This window comes from Nyctereutes procyonoides, unplaced genomic scaffold, assembly GCF_905146905.1.
Source record: "Nyctereutes procyonoides isolate TBG_1078 unplaced genomic scaffold, NYPRO_anot_genome, whole genome shotgun sequence".
NCBI classification, from domain to species: Eukaryota; Metazoa; Chordata; class Mammalia; order Carnivora; family Canidae; genus Nyctereutes; species Nyctereutes procyonoides.
In genome coordinates, this window is record NW_026575142.1 from 43,366,028 (window position 1) to 43,387,475 (window position 21,448).

General features: G+C 44.9%; 1 protein-coding gene across 1 annotated transcript in view; it reads right to left on the minus strand.

The window, feature by feature from the left end:
- Nucleotides 1–21,448, minus strand: part of PLEKHG4B (pleckstrin homology and RhoGEF domain containing G4B) — an 80,508-nt gene that overhangs the window by 47,240 nt on the left and 11,820 nt on the right. The window contains exon 2 of the mRNA XM_055308057.1: nucleotides 11,354–11,551. Coding sequence (XP_055164032.1) covers nucleotides 11,354–11,551 — 198 coding nt within the window. The remainder of the gene's footprint in view (nucleotides 1–11,353; nucleotides 11,552–21,448) is intronic.

The window sequence follows — 21,448 nt, forward strand, 5'->3', positions numbered from 1 at the left end:
TAATTCTGCTTCTGATGCTTCTGAAGCACAGATTTTCTAGATGTTTCTGCCATCGGTCTTTCGATTTGCTTCTTGTGACGGCTTTCTCTGCTCAAGCCTGAGAAGTTGGTCCCCTCCACTCTGTGTTCAACCCTAACTCATAAACGTTTCTCTGAGTGGCTGAAGAATGCCGGGTGGCTGCTCTCCACATTTCTGAGACCCACCCCCTCTCCCTGCGATTTCCCGGGCTGACTGCACTGTTCTAAGGTCCCTCCAGCTCTGAGTGTTAAAGCAGGTCATCACTATGAAAGAATGACCATACATACCCAAACCACTTTATCTTTGCTTTAAATACAAAAATGTACATTTCTGTGCTAGTACCTTGGTGGGGAAGGGACCCCTTGGAGGTCTGCTCCTCCTGCTGCTCTGCCTTGTTGCCCCTTTATGACACTAGAGGATAGTTCTTGACACTCAGCTCCCTGATTAGGTGTGTGTGTGTTGGTGTCTTCACAGGGCTCAGTTGGGTACGTCGTCGTTGACCCAGGGGCTCTCTCCTTTCTCCCCTGGGTTGGCCACAGCCATGCCGCTGTGTCTCCCAGCACCTCTGCAGGGGAGCAAGAACATCAAGACAGGAGGGAAAGAATATGCATGTAGGATTCTTGTGGATTTTCCCTCAACTATCCCAGTCTATCATTTGTCTTGCTCATATCTAACAGGACAGCACTTTTTCATAAGTGACATTAGTGAGTCTCTGTTGAGCATTCAAGTTTCTTTTCACAGAGGAAGCTGCCCTCTTTTATTTCTGCACGCATAACTAATCCATTTAGGTTTCAGTAAAACTGGATTTAATTAGTTCTTCTTTTCCTAACTTAAGGTGGAAATTTAGATAATTTTTTTTTAAATTTATTTATGATAGAGAGAGAGAGAGAGAGAGAGAGAGAGAGAGGCAGAGACACAGGCAGAGGGAGAAGCAGGCTCCATGCACCGGGAGCCCGACGTGGGATTCGATCCCGGGTCTCCAGGATCGCGCCCTGGGCCAAAGGCAGGCGCCAAACCGCTGCGCCACCCAGGGATCCCGGAAATTTAGATAATTAACGCTAGACTTTCCTCCCCAAAGCTATGTATCACTTTAAACTGTATTATACATTAAGGATTGCTTCAGCTGGGAACCCTGGGTGGCACAGCGGTTTAGCGCCTGCCTTTGGCCCAGGGTTTAGCGCCTGCCTTTGGCCCAGGGCACGATCCTGGAGACCTGGGATTGAATCCCACATCGGGCTCCCGGTGCATGGAGCCTGCTTCTCCCTCTGCCTGTGTCTCTGCCTCTCTCTGTGTGTGTGTGTGTGTGACTATCATAAATAAATAAAATTTTTTTTAAAATCTTTAAAAAAAAAAAAAAGGATTGCTTCAGCTGTGTGTAAACATTTCTACTTGTTGTGTTTTCATTACTGTTTAGTCCCAGGTTCTTCAGGAATGTGTTACTGAATTTCCAAATATTTTAGGAGTTCCTAGTTAGTTGTTGGTATTCTGTTGATAATGCTGTGGCTAGAAAAAAAATTACTATACTTCTGCTTTTTGAAATTTTAAAACTTTATTTTAAATGACCTACAGCATATTGTTCACCTTGAACAGCATTTTGTGTGCACTTGGAAAGGATGTGTATTCTGCATTTGTTGGATGTAATGTTCCGTAAACGTCAAATGGGTCAGGTATTGTTCAGATCTTTCGTATCCTTAGTGAAATTTTTTACTAATTGATTTATCAATTGCTGACAGAAGAGCCTGAAAATCTCCATTTAGTGTCATTTGTTTGGCTTAATGTACTTGAAAGTTCTGTTATGACCTGTTGACACATGGAGCCTTTTATCACCGTCTGTCCCCATGCATGTCTGGTGACTCTCATGGTCGGAGGTCTGCCTCACCTGGCAGTAAGATCACCACCAAACTTCCTCATATGTACTGGAATATCTTGTTCTTTTCCTTTCACCTTTTGCATGTCTAAGGGAATAGAAGGGAAGGGAGAAGAAATGGGTAGGAAATATCAGAAAGGGAGACAGAACATAAAGACTCCTAACTCTAAGAAACGAACTAGGGGTGGTGGAAGGGGAGGAGGGCGGGGGGTGGGGGTGAGTGGGTGGTCGGCACTGGTGGGGGGGGACTTGACGGGATGAGCACTGGGTGTTATTCTGTATGTTGGCAAATTGAACACCAATAAAAAATAAATTTATTATTAAAAAAAATAAAGGTATTCCTTATAACCAGCAGTTAGGGAGTCTTGCCTCTTTCCCAGTCTGAGTCTGACAATATCTGCCTTTTAGTTGGAATTTTTATTTCACTTAATTACATTTACCATAATTACAAATATGGATAGATTAAATCTGTCATCTTTGCATGTAATCTGTTTGCCTATTGCCCCTTTATGACACTAGAGGATAGTTGCTTTTTCTTTTATTCCCTCTTCTGTGTTTTGCTCTTTCTTTTATTCCCTCTTCTGTGTTTTGGATCTCATTTATCTCCTCTACTGATTATTTAGCTACACATCCTTGTGTTGTGTTCAGTAGATGCTGTCAAGATCACAACATGCATCTCTAACTCATCATGGTCTACTATTCAAGTGACATTTTGTCACTTAAACACAATGTAAGAACTTATAGTAGTATAATTCAATTTACTCCCTTCCACGTTTTATGCTTTTATGTCATATTTTTTAAAATTTTATTTTAATTCCAGTTAACATACAGTATAATATTATTTTCAGGTGTACAATTTAGTATATACAACACCCAGTGCTCATCACAACTGCCTTCATTCATCCCCATCACCTATCTCACCCTTCTCCAACCCACCTCTCCTCTGGTGACCATCAGTATGTTCTCTAGTTAAGAATCTGTTTCTAGATGGGTCTTTTTTTTTTTCCTTTGCTCATTTGTTTTGCTTCTTAAATTCCACATATGTGTGAGATCATATGGTATTTGTCTTTCTCTGACTTACTTTGCTTAGCATAATACTCTCTAGCTCCATCTAGGTTATTGCAAATGGTAAGATTTCATTCTTTTAATGGTTGAGTAATATTCCAGTGTGTGTGTGTGTGTGTGTGTGTGTGTGTGTGTGTGTGTGTGTGTGTATCCCACATCTTCTTTATCCATTCATCTATCAACAGACACTTGGGCTACTTCCATAGTTTGGCTATTGTAAATAATGCTGCAAGAAATATAGGGGTGCACTATGCCTCTGAATTAATGTTTTCATATTTTTTTGATAAACACTGGGTAGTGTGATTACTAGAACATAGAGTAGTTCCATTTTTAAGTTTTTGAGGAACCTCTATACTGTTTTCCATAGTGGCTCTGCCAGTCTGCATTCTCACCACACTGCAAAGAGTTCTTCTTTTTCCACATCCTTGCCAACACATGTCCTTGTGTTGTTGATTTTAGCCATTCTGACAGGTGTGAGGTGATATCTTCATTGTGGTTTTGATTTGTATTTCCTTGATGATGACTGATGTTGAGTATCTTCTCATGTGTCTGTTGGCCATCTGGATGTCTTCTTCTGAGAAAGGTCTGTTTATGAATTCTGCCCATTTTTAATTGGATTATTTGGGTTTTGGGGGTGTTGAGTTATATAAGTTCTATATATTTATACTGAATATTAAACGTTTGTTGGATATGTAATTTCTAAATATCTTCTCCCATTCAGTAGGTTGTCTTTTAGTTTTGTTTATTGTTTACTTTGCTGTGCAGATGCTTTTTATTTTGATGTAATTTCAATAGTTTATTTTTGCCTTTATTTCTCTTGCCTCAGGAGACATATCTAGAAAAATGTTGCTATAGATGATGTCAGAGAGATTACTGCCTGAGCTGTCTTTTAGGATTTTTATGGTTTCAGGTCTCACATTTAGGGTTGGGATCAGATAACTTCACAGGCAAATTCTGCCATATGCTTAAAGAAGAGTTAATACCTACTCTTCTCCAATTAGACCCAAAATTAGAGAGAGAAAATTTCCAAATTCATTCTATGAGGCTGGTATTACCCTTATTCCAAAACCAGATAAAGGCACAACAACAAAAAAGAGAACTACAGACCAGCATCTTTGATGAACATAGATGCAAAAATCCTCAACAAAATACTAGCAAACTGAATATGACAATACATTAAAAAAAAAAATCTTTCACCATGATCTAGTGGGATCTATTCCTGGGTTGTAAGGGTGGTTCAATATTTGCAAATAAATCAATATGATATATCACATCAGTAAGATAAAGGATAAGAACCATATGATCAGGGCAGCCCAGGTGGCTCAGCGGTTTAGTGCCGCCTTCAGCCAAGGGCATGGTCCTGGAGACCCGGGATCGAGTCCCACGTCAGGCTCCCTGCATGGAGCCTGCTTCTCCCTCTGCCTGTGTCTCTGCCTCTTTCTCTCTCTCTCACAAATAAATAAATAAAAATCTTTAAAAAAAATAAAATAAAATATTTTTAAAAAAAGAACCATGTGTTCATTTCAGTAGATGCAGAGAAAATATTTGACAAAGAAAAACATCTATTTATGATAAAAAAAAAAACTCTTAACAAAGTAGGTTTAGAGGGAACATAGCTCAACATAATAAAGACCACAAATAAAAACCCCACAGCTAACATCAATGGTGACAAATTGAGAGCTTTACCCCTACAGTCAGGAACACGATAGGGATGCCCACTCTCACCACTTTTATTCAACATAGTACTGAACATCCTAGCCACGGTAGTCAGACTACAAAAACTAATAAAAGGCATTCAAATCCATGAGGAAGTAGTAAAACTTCCACTATTTGCAGACAATATGACACTATATATAGAAAACCCTAAAGACTCCACCAAAACAACTAGAAGTGATAAATAAATTCAGTAAGTTGCAGGATATGAAATCAATGTACAGAAATCTGTTGCATTTATATGCACTAATAAAGAAGTAGCAGAAAGTGAAATTAAGAAAACAACCCCATTTACAATTGAACCAAAAATAATAAAATATCTAGGAATAGACTTAACCAAAGAGGTTAAAGACCTATACTCTGAAAACTATAAAATACTGATTAAAGGACACAAAGAAATGGAATGATATTCTATGTCCATGGTTTGGAAGAACAAATATTGTAAAATGTGCATACTACCCAAAGCAATCTACAGTCAATGCAATCCCTATCAAAATACCCTCAGCATTTTTCACAGAACTAGAACAAACAACCCTAAAATTTCTATGGAATCACGAAAGACCCTGAATATCAAAGCAACCTTGAAAAAGAAAAACAAAACTGCAGGTAATGTAATTCCAGATTTCAGGTGATTTTACAAAGTTGTAATAATCAAAACAGCATGGGACTGGCACAAAAACAGACACATATTCTGTTCAACGGAACAGAATAGAAAACTGGATCACTTTTGTTCACCATACACATAAAAAAACCTCAAAATGGATTAAGGACCTAAATGTAAAACCAGCTCTGAGGTTTCTTCTTTCAACTTCTCATCTGAGCATAGATGGTCCTTCCCTGTCAGGTTGCTTTTCTGTCCGCCCTCCCTGTGGCCTCGGCAACTGACCCCAGGTGTCCTCACTCACTTAGGAAGTCATTGTCTCCCCATAATTTAGTTCCTAGATCTTTGTGTACCCACAGCTGTTGGACAGCCTTAAAGGAAAATATAATTGTTTTCATTTATGTGGGGTTTTCTGGTTATTTGGCCAGGCATCTCACACAGTTTACACCCTAGCCAGAAATAGGGCTGACCTGTTCATTGGCCAATTTCCTTTGTTATTCTCTGACCCTTTGTCTATTTAGGAGTACACATACAATTTTCCAAATGTAAGGGTGTTGTTGTTGTTATTGATTTGTATTTATTGTATTGCAGTCTTTATATGTCAATTCTCTGTATTTATTGCCACCTTATGACTAATAGTCAATTCTGGTAAATTGACCAGGGGGTTGGTGTACTTTCTATAGTGGCTGGAAACACGTTGCTGTAATCTTTGGAGCTCCCAAGACTGGCAGCGGCCAGAGCAAGCTGCCATACAGTGTGTCCATTTATTTCCTTTTACTCTCTTCCAGAAACTCAATGCAGCGTTACAAAACAATGTAGAGTATATGATTTTAAGAGATTTCCATGCTTTTAAGTTTGTTTTCATAAAATCCAGTTTCTTCAAAAAAAAAAAAGCAATCTACACTAAAAGTACACTAAAGAACATTGTATGTTCTCTAATATTTTCTAAGTTGTATACACTCTTGAAATAAATGTATATACTCTAATGATAAAATTTGATCAGAATTTTATCAAAATTTGGAAAATATTCCATGTGTGCTTGGGAAGGATGTGTATTCTAAGATTAGTGGCTTCAGTACTCTATGCATGCCCATGGACAGAAGAGAAAAATCAGGAATTCAGACATGTATTCTAAGTAATGTGTGGTCTGCTTATCTGTTTGCTCTGGAAGAGGTGAGATCTCCCACTATGATTATGTTTACCCCTTGTAATTCCCTCAGATTGTGTTCCAAACATTTCAGGTTATGTTGTTAGGTGTTTACAGATTGTTATGTAGTCCTGGTTGTTACCAGCATTATTACTCAATGATCCACCTTAGCCTTGAGGATGCATTTTACCTTTTGCTATATTTAGCTTGTTCTGAATATAGCTATACCAGTTATCTTTGGTTAAAATTTTGCTGGGCTACCAGTTAACTTTGCTTTCATCCTGTTATTATATATGCTGCGCTTTTTACTTCTCATGCCTTTGTTTTGTTTGTTTCCCCTCTTCTGGCTTCCATTTGGTTTTATTTTCTTTATTGTAATCTCCTGCCCCTGCTTCTCCCATCATGCAAACACTCTATTTCTATATCTGATTACTTTTAACCTCTCCAGACAGTTTTTGAACCAAGCTTGTGATGAAAGAAAATTACAAATAAGCTGATGAGTGACTCTAAGCATTTCTTGTATCTACAAAGAGATGGAAGAACGGTGGTTGCTGAAATCTTAGGTTAACATGATGATTAGTGATGCTCTTCAAGCCACATGCTTTGACAATAGCAGGTAAATAAATAAAAACTGCCTTGATTTATATCAATGAAAATATGTTTATATTCATAGTTGTTGAGATGATTTCATTTTTCTCCTATGTGATGAGGATGATCAAATTTTATTTTCTTTATTAAACAGTAAAAAAAGCAATATAAATGAGATAATAAGGATATCCCTAAATTTCACTTTGTACTTATTAAATTATGTACTTGTAAATATGCATTGATATTAAAGAGTAGTATCATTCATACAGATTTTTCAGAAAATAAAGCAATTCTGAAAGTAGGAAAGGGGGACAACTTATGATTAAAATGAAAGGAGAAAGAAACTTAACAGAAGAAAGAAGACAAAACATTAGGTCAAAATAGCTTTTCAAAACACACCTTTGAATGGAGACAGGCAGGGAGCACCTGAGTGGCTCAGCAGTTGATCATCTGCCTTTGGCTCAGGGTGTGATCGAGTCCCACATCAGGCTCCCCACATGGAGCCTACTTCTCCCTCTGCCTGTGTCTCTGCCTCTCTCTGTGTCTCTTATGAATAAATAAATAAAATCTTTGGAAAAAAAAAGAATGGGGACAGGCATTTTTGTTCCCTGTGCTGTGGTTTATCTCAGTTTCTTATCAACCAACACCCTTTAAATGTGCAAAAGGTACATAATCATAAAGGAAAATATCCTCTCTGTAGACTACTTCATACAAAGAATCAATCCTAGGATACCCTTGGTCATTTCTCTACCATGGTCATTCTAGCTATAAAACATCCAAAGAATTTAATAAATCAAAGTAGTCCAGTGGTAATTTTTTTTTAAAGCCCTACTTCAATATCAATGGAATAATAAAAGGCACCGATTAATATAGGTCTTACTTTTTATTTTTTTCTTTAAAAACGTATTTATTTTCATCCTTTATTTTTTTTAGAGATTGATTTATTTAGAGAGAGAGCACAAGCACAAGCAGTGAGAGGGGAGAGGGAGAAGCAGACTCCTGAAAGGGGCTTGATCCCATGACCCTGAGATCATGTAGGTCTTACTTTTTAAATTAAATGCTACTTATTTTATTTAGGTAAGCTCTTTTATCTGAATTGTACAAAGACCATACAAAATCTATGTTAGGTTCTCATACTCAGTGGCTTCACATTATATTCTTACCATTGGTAATAAAGGAAAACATTTTTCCCTGAAAGCCAAGGAGGTAACTCTACATATGTATGAAGCAAATATTTTTTCAAATCAGATTAGTTAATAAACTGCACCACTTTTAAAGTTGCACATGGTATAATAGGGCAAATACTGCTGTTCTGATTGCTGCTGTTGTTGCAGAATTCTGTAACAGATGAATGTATGAAAGCTCTAGCAGTAAGCAGGAGGCCTCCTGAAGACTCAATACCCAAGGAAGCCCATGTCCCAGTACCCACTGAGGCTCCTCCTGAGCGTGCTGACTGTACACAGCTGGGCACCTGTACCTTGCAAACTGTCATTCACAATTACATGATCAAAAAATTAGCCAATCTGTCTCTATATTTTTTTAAAGATTTTATTTATTTATTCATGAGAGACATAGAGAGAGAGAGAGAGAGAGAGAGAGAGACAGACACAGAGAGAGAGGCAAAGACACAGGCAGAGGGAGAAGCAGGCTCCACACAGGGAGCCTGACATGGGACTCGATCCCGGGTCTCCAGGATCCCACCCCAGGCTGAAGGCAGTGCTAAACCACTAAGCCACCAGGGCTGCCCCTGTCTCCATATTTTGAGCTCAATCTTCCATCTTGTAGATCTTCATCGTTGAACTTCAGGTCCACCAAGTAGCCTGTGATGATCTTGGCATTCTTCTCAGAATGCTTCATACAATCATGTTGGATGGCTTTATAAATATGACATGGGACTTCAGTTGGTGGCTTCAAGCTACTTGAACACCCTAAGGCTCGGAGTCCATGACACATACCTTCCCTTCTTTAAGGACTGTTTGAACAGCATCCATACAGGTGCCACACACGTGGCTATGTACTCATCATATCGAGCATCCTGTGACCTTACATGAGGATTTCAAATATTTTCTTTGATATACAGTGATACTCATGTCTATCCATTTCATAGCTCTTTTTTGGAACAAGTAGTATGAGGCATAGCACTTTGGAAATGGTTAAGATTAAGTTCCATAGATTGTCTTCTCAGTGCATTTACTGCAATGCCAGAAGTTCCCGCGAACACTATAAGGCAGTGCTCATCTGCAGAGTGGTGCTGGTGGGGTGCCCAGTGTGCTAAGGCAGCTGCTGGCACTGCACACTCTGGTGTGCAGCTCAAGAGCTTACTTTTTAAGATTGAGTCATGAATCTTTCTAGCAGCTCACTGCAACATACCTATGACTTGGCTGTCATTAGCTTTAAGATTTCCTTGAAAATAACCTATAATAAAAATATCCCAAGACATTTTTCTTTCAAATTGATCTATGACTTTAAAGCAATTTTAATCAAAACTCTTAAGATGCTTTGTATAAATTAACTGATTCTCAATTTTAGGTAGATATGCAAAGACATTAGAATAGCTAAACAATTTTGAAAAAGAAGAAAGTTGGAGGCCTTACACTGGCTGACTTCAGGACTCACTATGAAGGTTCACGAATCAGAACCATGGTACTGGAGGAAAGAGAGATCAATGGAACAGAACAGAGTCTAGGAACAAATTCCCAGTTGTACTGACAATTCATTTTCAACAAAGTTGCCAGAGTGAATCAGTGGAGAAAAGAAGGTGTTTTCAACAAATGGTGCTGGAACAGGTGGATAGACATATGCAAAGACAAACAAATTTGATGCTTACCTCACACCATATACAACAATTAACTCAAAATGGATCTTAGGCCTAAAAGTACAGTCCTTAGGACACAGAAAACAAAATAAAAAAATAGGGAGAGTTCATCAAAATTAAACACTTTGACTCTCCCTAAACCAATATTTCTGAAATGAAAAGGTAAGCCACAGATTGGGAGAAAATATTTGCAAACCATATATGTAATAAAGAACCTGTATCCAAAATATATAAAGAACTCTTAGAACTCAAGAAGAAGACATTGCAGAAATGTGTCAGTGGGTGGATCCTCTAAATTTTATGCCGTGTGCCTTACTTGCCTTGTCTTACTCTAGTCCTGGTCCTTACAGACAAAAACCTGCTTTTGTAACTGTATATATTTGGAATTACCTGACTGGACAGTTAAAAAATAAATAGAGTTACTTTAATGAAAAAAAAAAAAAAGAGAGAAGACGACAATCTAATTTTTAAGAATGGATAAAAGGTTAGAATTGACACATCACGAAGAGGGCACATGGAAGGCAAGTAAGTCCAGGAAAAGACACTTAACATCTATAGTTATTAGGGCGGTGCGCACTAATGCCATGACATTGCACGTGACACCATGCACCTGTTCTCGAATGGCTAGAATGAAATAGGCTGAGAATAGGAGGTTTTGGTGAGGATGCCAAGCCACTGGAGCTCTCCAAAGCAGCTGATGGGAATGCACAACGGTGCGGCCGCTCAGGGAAGAATTTGGAAGTGGCCCAGCAATCACAGTTCTAGCTCTTCTAGCTCTTTACCCAAGAAAGCAAGCCCTCACACATTCTAGCCTGCAAATGTTCACAGCAATTTTATATATGATATTCTAAAACTAGAAGTAACCTGAGTATCTATCAACCCATGAACGAGTAAACAAACTGTCCATATAATAGAACACCACTCAGGGAAAAAAATCCCCAGAAATAAACTAAGCACCTGAGAAATCTATTAGGCTAAGTTTAAAGACTCTGCTGAAAGTTTACTGGGGAACCAGGATGGATACCTCTGGATAGAATGGGTTGCACACCTGGGAGGCCTGAGAAGCCTGTTTCTGGAACACAGAACCTTATTTCACCCGTCATTTAGGACTAGGGCAAAGGAGCCAGAAGCCAGAGGAAAACTGCTAAGTTGGTATGCTTATGGACCCCAAAAGTGGAGTGGACTAGATCTCTCCATTCATGTGATTAAACTTGATGAAATAGCTGAGGATAATCTCACAGCTTCTTTTCAGAGAGAAAACAAGTGCTCACTTGAATTATGTCTGCTTTAATTACTGGTTTAATGTCATGTTCCCCTTTGTCTCCGTCCCCAATGAGGGTATTCCATGTGCTCAGCTTCAATATTCTCCAGGGACCCAGTAAAACCCTGCCTATTTCTTCTCTACAGTCAACACAGGAAGGCGTTACCTGCAGGGGAGGGTCTCACAGATTTCCTCCTGCAAGAAAAAGCATCCCACAGGCTCTGTCCCCTGAGAGGAGGGTCCCATACAGGTCTGGCTCCTGCAGGGCAGGTACTCACACAGGCTTCCTGCTGCAGGTGCTGTAGGGCCCTCTTGGCTGGGATGAGGAAGTCAGTGAGGCAGCGCAGCCCGTCCCCACCGTGGAGTCTCTCGGCCACGCTGAACAGCTGCCAGAGCACCGTGGCTGACGTGGCCTCAAAAGGTGGATAAAGGGCAGACAGTGTGTTCTGGATACAGGTGTCAAGGGATTCCAGATCCTGAAATGCAAGAAAGGACCAGGTAGTTTAAGACACGAAGAAGACAGGCGCTGAGGACACTTTGACAGACTAGCTAACGGTCGGCTTTTCGGGCTCTGCCTTATGTCTGGGCATGTGAGTTGTCTTTGTGGCATAGGAAGGTACAGGCAAGTCCTCAGCACAGTGGGGGACTCCCCTCGGAGCCATCTCCTGGGCCTTCACATTGTCACACAGCAGAGGCATACCGAGGAAGTGCCCCTGCTGCATCAGGTAGGCAGACCCCTGTGCTCATGAGGGGCACTCCAAATAATACTTTTTTTAAAAAAGATTTTATTTATTTATTCATAAGAGACACAGAGAGAAAGAGAAGCAGAGACACAGACAGAGGGAGAAGTAGGCTCCATGCAAGGAGCCCGATGTGGGACTCGATCCCGGGACTCCAGGATCACGCCCTGGGCCGAAGGCGGGCACTAAACCTCTGAGCCACTCAGCGATCCCCCAAATAATACTTTTTAAGTGAGGTTCTTGCTGCTGTCACACAAAACACGCTCAAGTTCGACCCCATCGAAATGTGCACCTGAAATGCTGTATTTAGGATTATTTGTAGAGCATGTGTAGGTTCTCAGGGCCTTCTCCTCCCCTGGTCATCACACCCTGGGCACTCCTGGGTCTGCAAGGAAGAAAGAGGGAGGCTCCTGGGCCAAGGACAGAGCTGGTCCACATGTAATTTAATACTCAGAAAACTTCACCCACAGTAAATACATTTTAATTGTACTGATAATTCTTAAAATATTTAAACAACAACCATTAGGGCACCCTTTATCAAAAAAACAGAATTGTACCCATTCGGTCATTCTTAAAACAGTATCCTTGATACCTGATTTCCTCTTTATGTTTCAATGCAATGGAATTTTATGTAAAGATAGAATGCTTTTCGTTTAAAAGATGTTTAATGCTATTTTTAGATGTAACATTTCCTGAGGAAATACCACAGGGTTCATTTATTTAGAAAAAAAAAAAAAAGCAAGGCTACAAGTAACAGTTAAAAGTCAAAGTGGTTAAAATTGTGAAACCGATTTTTATTTATTTATTTATTTATTTATTATTTATTTATTTATTTAGAAACCGATTTTTAAAGGGACAATGGTTCCATCCGAGATTCCTCTGAACAGCTCACGATACAGATAATTTCCTAAAGAAATTGAAAATAAAACAGCGAATCCCCTGGACCTGAAGTGGGGAAGGACTCAGACCATCTGTCCCGCTGAGGGGCCAGGATGCACAGCAACAAGGGACGTGTGCGCTGCGGTGAGTTCACCTTTGGAAGCTTCCACCACTGTGCAGCACAGAGGGGCACTGTGGTGGCTGAGGCACCCACACAGGCTTCCCTGTGTCTGTCTCTGTCTGCTCCGCTCCCTGCACATGCTTGGCTTTCCCCACCAGACAGGGCCATTCAATCATTAGGAATTGTCTAACTACTCATTTTGTCCAGAAAATGCCAAGATGGTCGGATGTCTAAAAACTCAAGTCACACCTTAGCCACCGGTGAACATCCAACCCATGGGAAGGATGGAGGTGGTCTTGAGCCAGGAGCAAGAATCATGCCCCAAATAGGATGTTCCTCACAGAGATCTGAAGCAAACACTTAACTGTGATAAAAAGAAACTGGCAAAGTGGAAGGGCAGGTCCTTAATGACCTATGTCAGAGGAAGTGAAAGGCAAACTGTGGATCCTCCCAGGAAGAGAGGTACTCCTGCTGTGCGGATACCCAAGTCCAGACCGGCTCCTCCTCCAGACTCATAGGTGGGCCCTCGTTCTCATGTCCAGCTGTCATCAGCAGCCTCTCAGTGGGTCTCCCAGCCTCCACCTCACCCGTTCACTTTCTGAAAACTGCCCCGTTTCAGGAAGAGATGGGCAATACTTGCTGACATCTCTGGGATCCCACAGCTTCCCTGGCCCCTTCTCTGCCCAGTGATTCCTACCGTGACTGAGTGAGGCTCCAACACATGGCCTGGGGGGCACCCCTCCACCAGCTCTCACTCTCTGGGCACCATCCCCACCCAGGTCCTGGTCCGGGCAAAAGCTGCCCAAGGGAAGCTGTCTGTGTGCCCAGAGGCCACTTCCCAGGTCAAGCTGAGGAAGCCTCGGGCAAGCCAGAGGAAACATTTCTCTAGCCTCGTCTATGCTAATGTGCCCGAAGTAACTGTCAGCACAGCCCCTTCCTGGCTGTCACCTGCCTCTCTGTGCACTTTGTGAGCAGGAACAGCAGAGCATGTGCTGCTGCATTCAGGGTCACAGCCTCACGAGCTCCCCAATCATTGTGCAGATGGTGCCCATTCTTGGTCATGGGAAGAGAGGGTCTGACAAATAAACAGACTGCATGACTAGGGGTGGGCGCAGCCTGAGAGCCATCCCAGGCTCATCAGCATGGTGGCATGTGCACAGTACAGGCCAACCATTCCCACCTTCACAAAACTCTAACAATTTAGTTCTTTCAAGAGACACAAATTATAAGAGGGGGGAGGCAGATATACATGATCCTGAGAGCAGAGGGGCAAAATGATCACATTACCATGAAACCAAATCACCTGATACATTCAATTCAGCTTAAGAAAACAGGTAAGAATATAGTATATTTTAGGAAGATTTCCACAAGAAATGCTTAAAAAGAGAAAATTATCTCAGTCTCTTAAAGGGTAAAGATCAATCATCCTGAATGTTTAACATCCTTAATGTTTAAGAAAATGTGTAATATTTTCTTTGTTAATGTTTGCTGGGATAAGTGTGTATGTGTTAGAGCTGAGTGTGTGAATGAAGGAAAAAGCGTTTACAGAGCTGGGTGTGTGTAAGAGAGAAAGTGTGTGTAAAGAAAAGTCTGTGTGAGAGAAAGTGTGTATGAGGGAAATTGTGTGAGGGAAAGTGTATGGGACAGAAAGTCGGTGTCAGGGAAAAGGTGTGTGTGAGGGAAACTGTGTGTGAGTGACAGTGTGTGTGAAAGTGTGAGAGGGAAAGTGTGTGAAAGTGTGAGAGGAAGTGTGAAAGTGTGCATGAGGAAAGTGTGAGAAAGAAATGTGTTGAGGAAAATTATGTGTGAAAGTGTGTGAGAATGTGTGTGTGTGAGAAAGTGTGAGAGGAAAAATGTGCATCAGGGAAAGTGTGTGTGAGAAAGTGTGTGTAAGGAAAAGTGTCAGGAAAGTGTGAGAGAAAAGTGTGTGCGAAGGAAAATGTGTGTATGAGGGAAAGTGTGAGAAAATGTGTGTGAAGGAAAATGTGTGTGAGTGAAAAAGTGCGTCAGAGGGAAAGTGTGTGTGAGAGAAAGTGTGTGTTTGTGGGAAAGTGTCAGGGAAAGTGTGTGAGAGGGAAAGTGTGTGAGTGAGAAAGTATGTGTGAGGGGAAGTGTGTGTAGAGAGAGAATGTGTGTGAAGGAAAATGTGTGTGTGAGGGAAAGGGTATGTGAGTGAGAAAATGCGTGTGAGGGAAAGTGTGTGTGAGTGAGAAAGTGTGTGTGAGGAAAAGTGTGTGAAGGAAAATGTGTGAGGGAAAGCGTATGAGAGGGGCAAGTGTGTTGGAGGGAAACTGTGGGAGAGAGAAAGTGTGTGTGAGGATAAGTGCCTGTGAGGGAAAATATATGTTAATGCCAGTGTGTGACGGCATCTGAAGGTGTGTGTTGGGGGTAGATTGGTGGTGAGTCATGAGAAAATTAGGGGCAAATCCTTAAAACAGTTCCTGGGCCTTTGGTTGCCCAGGAAGAGAAGGGAGTAGCCACAGGGTCGGGGAGAATGTCTGCGTAGGCACCTCTGGCCAATTCAGCCTGGGCCTGTTCTCTGTAGGGCGCAACTGACCCGTTCACCGAATCTGGCACGCCATCGGGTGTGCAGAAGTAGGAGGGAAGAAAGCAGACAAAGGCAAGTGCCATCACGTTGTTGATGGTAAAGGACTGGTTTCTTCGCTCACGTCCGGATTCCCACTTCGACCAGAGGAACACACACAGATTTAGGCGGACTTCAAAACCAGGACCTTCGCCTGTTTACTTGATCTGAGTCTTACTGTGGCTTAAAGTACAATTCTTTGCCGACGTACATTAGTGGACTGAGCACACAGAACCCGTACAAAGCACTTAATTACCATTTTGCTGCACCGTGAATCAGTGTGTTGTTACTGGGCCAACTGCAGGACTGCCTTTGCATTTTAACAACGGAAAATGTTTACGTCTGGAGAAACACTTCAGGGCTCTACTCTTCAAAGAAGGATTTATTTTCCCAATTAACTTTAGGTAAAACTTTATGAGTGTTGGGTGAATTTTAAAGTCTAGACCCTTGTCTCTCACACTGCCAGCAACCCCCATGAGTAAGCATGTCCCTCCTGGCACCCAGCCCACAGGAGATGACCCAGCCGCAGCGCACGGGCTCTCCCTGCAGCCCTCCAGGCCTCACATGTACTGCAGATGAGAAGACAGAGGCTAGGGGTTCACAGGCCTTTCGGTGCCCATCCTGGGGGGGCCAGTCTCAGGGACGTCAGAAAAATGCTTGGATGTTTGGTTCTAAACTGTGCATCAGCTGCAAACGGCCTGCTTCTTCCTCCCAGGGGACAGGTCACATGCTAAATGTCAAAACAAAGGTGATTTCTTCTCACCTGGTGCTGAGCTAAAGGACAAGGCCAGCTGATGAACAGGGCAAGGACACAGCAGGGGTGCCCTGTCCAGGGCCCAGCAGGCTGGAGGCACTGGGCCAAGGCTGGCCTGGCAAAGACTGATCATGGAGGCTTACACTTTCACTCAAGTACAACATCCCTAAAGAGGGTTGAAGGCAGAGCCACAGAGTTGTGGGAGGGGCTGTCGGCAGGCTGGGTGGACCTGGATATCAGGAAGACTGGAGCGTCTGCAGAGGCACCCTGCAGGTACCACCCCTGTCTCCTAGAGAAGGGCGCCCCAAGACGAGAGCCTGCTAGGTAGCCAGATCCCCAAGGAGGCAGTGCACAAATGAGGCTCCGAGACTCTCACCCTGCTCTCCCGGCGTAGTCATGAGCTGGTGGTCAACCCCCTCATGGGATAGAAGGTGCTAGAACATCAAAGGCTCCAGCACAGCCACTGCAGAGACAACTTCCCTGGAGCCACTCCCAATGATACAGGGGCCCACTGCCCAACCTTGTGGGTGATCCCTCTACGTTTGGGCCCCTACACCCTGAGGACAGTGGGGCAGGTGCAAGAGGACAGGAACACAAGATACTCGGCGTGAGGTCTCAGGTGGGGTCAGGAAATGACTGAGCAGCTGTGCTAAGGCAGCACCATCCTCCCTGCCCACCTTTGGCAAGGCTGGGGTGGGTGGCTGGGGTCAGGCGGTGGTCGCCCAGGCCCCTCATCTGGTCTGAGAGCTCATCTCGTCCTGAAGCCCCATGACCAGCTCCCGGGATACGGGATACCCCAGATACTGCAGCCTGGGATGGGACTCTGCAGAGGGGGACACAGGGGTGCCCCTCACCCAGGCACTTCTACCCAGAAAGTCAGGGTGGCCTTTAAACCTACCACTGTGGCGTTGCCTCTGGCTAGCTCTCATAAACTAAGTCAGGAGGTACAAGTGGCAGCAGGCACACCATGCGGGACTCCAGAGTTGCTCCTACAGCCCCTCCAAACAGGGGCCCTGGGGCTGGAGGCCCACGTCAGGCCTATCCCTGTCCCACTTTCCATCAATAGCCACTTTCTCAGCCCTGTGTGGGCCGGTGTGAAACCCACACTCCCCAGGAGGCTAGCTCTCAGCAGCCGACCTGCTTACAGCCACTCAGGCCCTGTTAATAAGGGCCCTCCTTCCTGAAGGGTGCTGATGGCTATCTCTGGTTTCCTGTGCACACAGACCCAGGAACCACCTTTGAATCAAAGAAATCCTGTCTAGAAAGCCTCGCCTCCTCTGCTCTGCTGATGTGCCAGCCGGTCTGCATCTAGCCCGTCTACCCCAGGTCTATGTATACCTCCATGTGGGTCAGCATTTCCATGTGGCTGACTCTCCACTCACTTCTGGGCCCTTCCTGAGCCCAGGCAGCTCTGTCTGCCACCCGAGGGCTGGGGCTTCTCTCCTGGACCAGTGCTCCCCAGGCTCTGACCCCTGGGCCACTGCAGCTCACCTCACCCTTCTACAGACACTCCTTGGCCTTCCTAACCCTGGTGAGCCTTTTTTGAAGCTTGGAACTGCTCACTCAGCACTTGGCTGTCCTCTGATTCTGTGTCTCCAAAACTGGAGTCTGCTTCTGGCCTGTACGTCAGGTGGCCTGCCCTGCTGCATTCATGGAGCTGTGCTACATCACGAAATGTGTCTGCAGGATCTTTAGAGGAGAGAGATGGGGAATGTTTGGCACAAATCGTTTGGGTTCTCAAATCACACTTCATTTATGGGGAAAAGATCCCTGTGAGGGACACTTGTTCTTCATGATGCTGGACAGAGGAAACACCTGTCTGCATCCCAGCAAAGTACTGGGTTGACATAAAACAGAGTTACCCTTCTGTGGTGGGCTGCCATTCACGGAATCCCGGCCTCCCTGGGGGATGGCAAGTCTCAGTCCATTGGCGGCAGGCACGGCCATGTGACAACAAGATGGCGACAGTGGCAGATACGGGTTCTGACAGAGGCTCTGCGAGCCAGCTCGTGCTCCAACACGGTACCTTTCCCTCTGCCACAAGTTGGGGACCATCCCAGAGTCGCTGTTCCATGAGGCTGGACCAGAGGGTAAAAGACGTGGTGACCATGGTAGGCGTGTAGCATGAGCAGGTCATCACCGTGCTGACCACTGAGACGTGGGGGTCGTTGGTTACGCAACATAACCTGCACATCCTGACCGGCCCTGCCCCCTCTCCAGGCAGCCCACACGCACACTTTGGTGGGGGTGGCCGCCTCTATCCAGAGGCCCTCCTGGACAAGTGTCTGGTGACACACCTGGAGAGACTTAGCTGTAGTGCATCCTGAGCTGGAGCTGGTCCTCAGCGGCCTCCTGGGGACACCAGGCCCCAAGGGGTGGGGATGGAGCAGAACCATCTCCACTCTGCCGGCTTGGTGGCCCCGGGATGGGTGGTGCATTCGGCCTATCTCAGTCTCCGCTGCATCTCCGGGAATGTTCCAGGCTGAGAGTGTTCCAGAAGCATCTCAGCTTTGAGCTTCATCATCCATAGCCTTTGCTTTGTCTGGGTGCCAACATTCTCCAGTTTTCAGGGAGAAATGAAAATCCAGAGAATGCCAAGCAAAGTAGCTATTTGAGGGCTCAGGCTTTGGTGCTGCACCCACACACCCGGCCGAAGAGGGACACCCAGAACACAGCTGTTCCAACACAGCCTGGAAAATGTCTTCTCTGAATGTACACACGACTGACCCAACGCAAAACACACGGTCGCTTGACTTCAGAAATTCTAAAGGGGTGTTCGCGGTCCGGGGACTATGGGGGCCGAGGGGTCCCGACCAGTGAAAACCCTTAAGACAAGTCTCTGCTGCGGAGTGTCCGGACAGCACCCGTTTGTCATTCTGCGCTCAGAAGCGTGCAGGGGTCCTGCCAGCACAGCCTCCCCCAAGCCTCTGTGTGGGTTGTGGCTGTGGTGCCACCTCCTGCCTTTCCTCCCCCTCAGATGTCTGATCCACTGGGGCAAGGACTTGCCAGGGAGCTTGTGCTCCACAACGTTCTTTTTAAAACTTGTTGTATGTTCTCCCGCTCGTCCCAGCTTCCCAGACAAGCCGTGTAAGAGCTTGGGACACAGGGCTGGACAGTGCGGCTGCTGAAAGGCTGTTCTGAAGGAAGAATCCAGAGCTCCCTCCCCTGCCCTTTGAGTCATCAGTGGGGGCCGCTGGGGGGGCCTCCAGGTCCCTGCCTGGGACACAGGGGTGCCGGCCCGTGCTCCCCGCTCACACTCTACTTGGGGCCACACATTCCTCGCCCGACGTGGGGCAAGAGCTGTCAGGTGGCTGTGAGGACTGAGGGCTTAGCCACCACCCGGGCAACCCGAAGAGGTTTTGTCTTCTGGTAGATGCTCCGTCTACCAGACACACTCAGAATCTTCCACCTGGCATTCTTAGGAAAAGCTACCTCTTTAGTCTCTAAGCACCAGTAGGAGCACCCAGGATTTCACCTGGAGGTGTGGAGGCATCCTGGGGTCAGCCCAGCTCCTCTGTCCACCTTCTGGTCTCTATGTAACACTCAGGGGTCAGCAAAGCACGACTCCAGTGGTTGGAAAAAAAAACGAAAGAAGAATACAAGTTCAGACTGTGGAAATTATATGACACTCACATTTTGGGTGCCCACAAATAAAGTCGCATTGGAACTCCGCCAGCCCTGTTCTACGTACTGCTTGTGGCTGCTTCTGTGCCACAAACGCAGGGCTGAGACCGGACAGTCCTTCAAAGCCTCTGGGCGTACCATCTGGCCCTTCAAGAAACTCTGTTGACCCTACCTCAAGGAAGGAAGTCCTGCAAGCCAAGGGATATGAGTGGGTGGACAAAGGGGAAGCCTCCACTCTCCTTTGCTGTGTGCTGGGGATAGATCTCGGCTCCAGCACAGGGACGTTTCTGGATGAAGGTGCCACAGGACTGAGGGCTTTTGTGACACCACCATTTTTGGATTCAACACTCAAGTTCCCACTAATTGTTCAGGTGCAGCTTTATTCTACGTGTGCATTGAGGTGGGCAAAGATCTCAGCCTGCAGCTGAGGTGGCAGCCAGTGTTAGTAACTTCTACTTATGGTCAAGTGCTTGGAAAATGTCTAAAAGCCATCATTTTAAGTTCTCATTATCCTGTTTTGCATTTAATAGCCTCACATACAATGAGGGAACTCCCTCCCTTGGGAGCTTTGGAGGTCTTGGAATGCACCTTTCGTGCCAGCACGTGTCAGGTGGTTATGTACCCGGGAAGCTCAAGCACAGCACAGGCTGGGGGTCACATGCTCACTTGGCTGTTACCAGGGCAGAAGCAGCTGCAGACACAAGGTCCCACACCAAGGCTTGCCCTGGCTCGGAGCCCCTCATGCCAGCAGTGGCCAGGGAGTGACTCCACTCTGCTGCTCCCCTGCGATGCAGTCCTGCCCTCAGCAGAGAGGGGAAGAGACCCTCCCAGAGCAGCAGAAGGGAGGTCAGGCAGGAGGGAGGCAGGGCTGGCAGGATGAGACAGCCCCCGGGAGGGGCTGGAGGGGCCTATGTGCAGGGGCCAGCTAAGAGGCAGTGAGCTGCGTCCCTGGGCCCAAGGCGAGAACAGGGTCAGGGGGGTTCTGTAAATGTCACCCAGGGGTCTACGCTGGCTGTGGCACCGCCCAAGGGCACCCGTATTTCTGTACATCTGGTTTCTTCATTTGTAAAACAGAAATGTAATTCATCAATTATTCCATAAAGGTAACACCCTTCCACAAGTTCTTAGAAAAACTTCAAAGCTTATTTTTTAATAGAAACTGACAGTGAAATGTTGGCTTTTGAGACATTTTGGCTGAATTTAGTTCTCTGAAGGTGATTAATAACCAGTGTGCAAGAGGGATGTTGACCAATCAGCGCAGATTGGTTTCTTCATGCTGAAACGTGCTTTCAGGTGGAAAAGCGTGTTGTTCACTCCTCACACACAGTGTGGCAAGACCAGAAAAGGTTGTGCCAACCTGAAAATGTCCAGCCCAAGTCCTAATGCCACCAAACCTAACTGTCCCACCGGGTCCTGCGTGGAGCCCCGGTCTGCTGCAGAGCACGAGTGAGCCACGAGGCACAGGCACACAACCCTAACTCCTACTTGTAGTTCTTTAGGGGAATGAGTGACAATAGGCATTTCTCCCCACCTAATGTACCTGGGAAATCCTTCGGTAGGAAAAAAAAAGTGCTCTTGAAATGTGTCTGCTCAACCAGATGCGTGGCTCTTCACGTATAGAGAGGAAACCTCATCTATTCCCTCTAAGGTTTGTGCTGTCTAATGTTATTC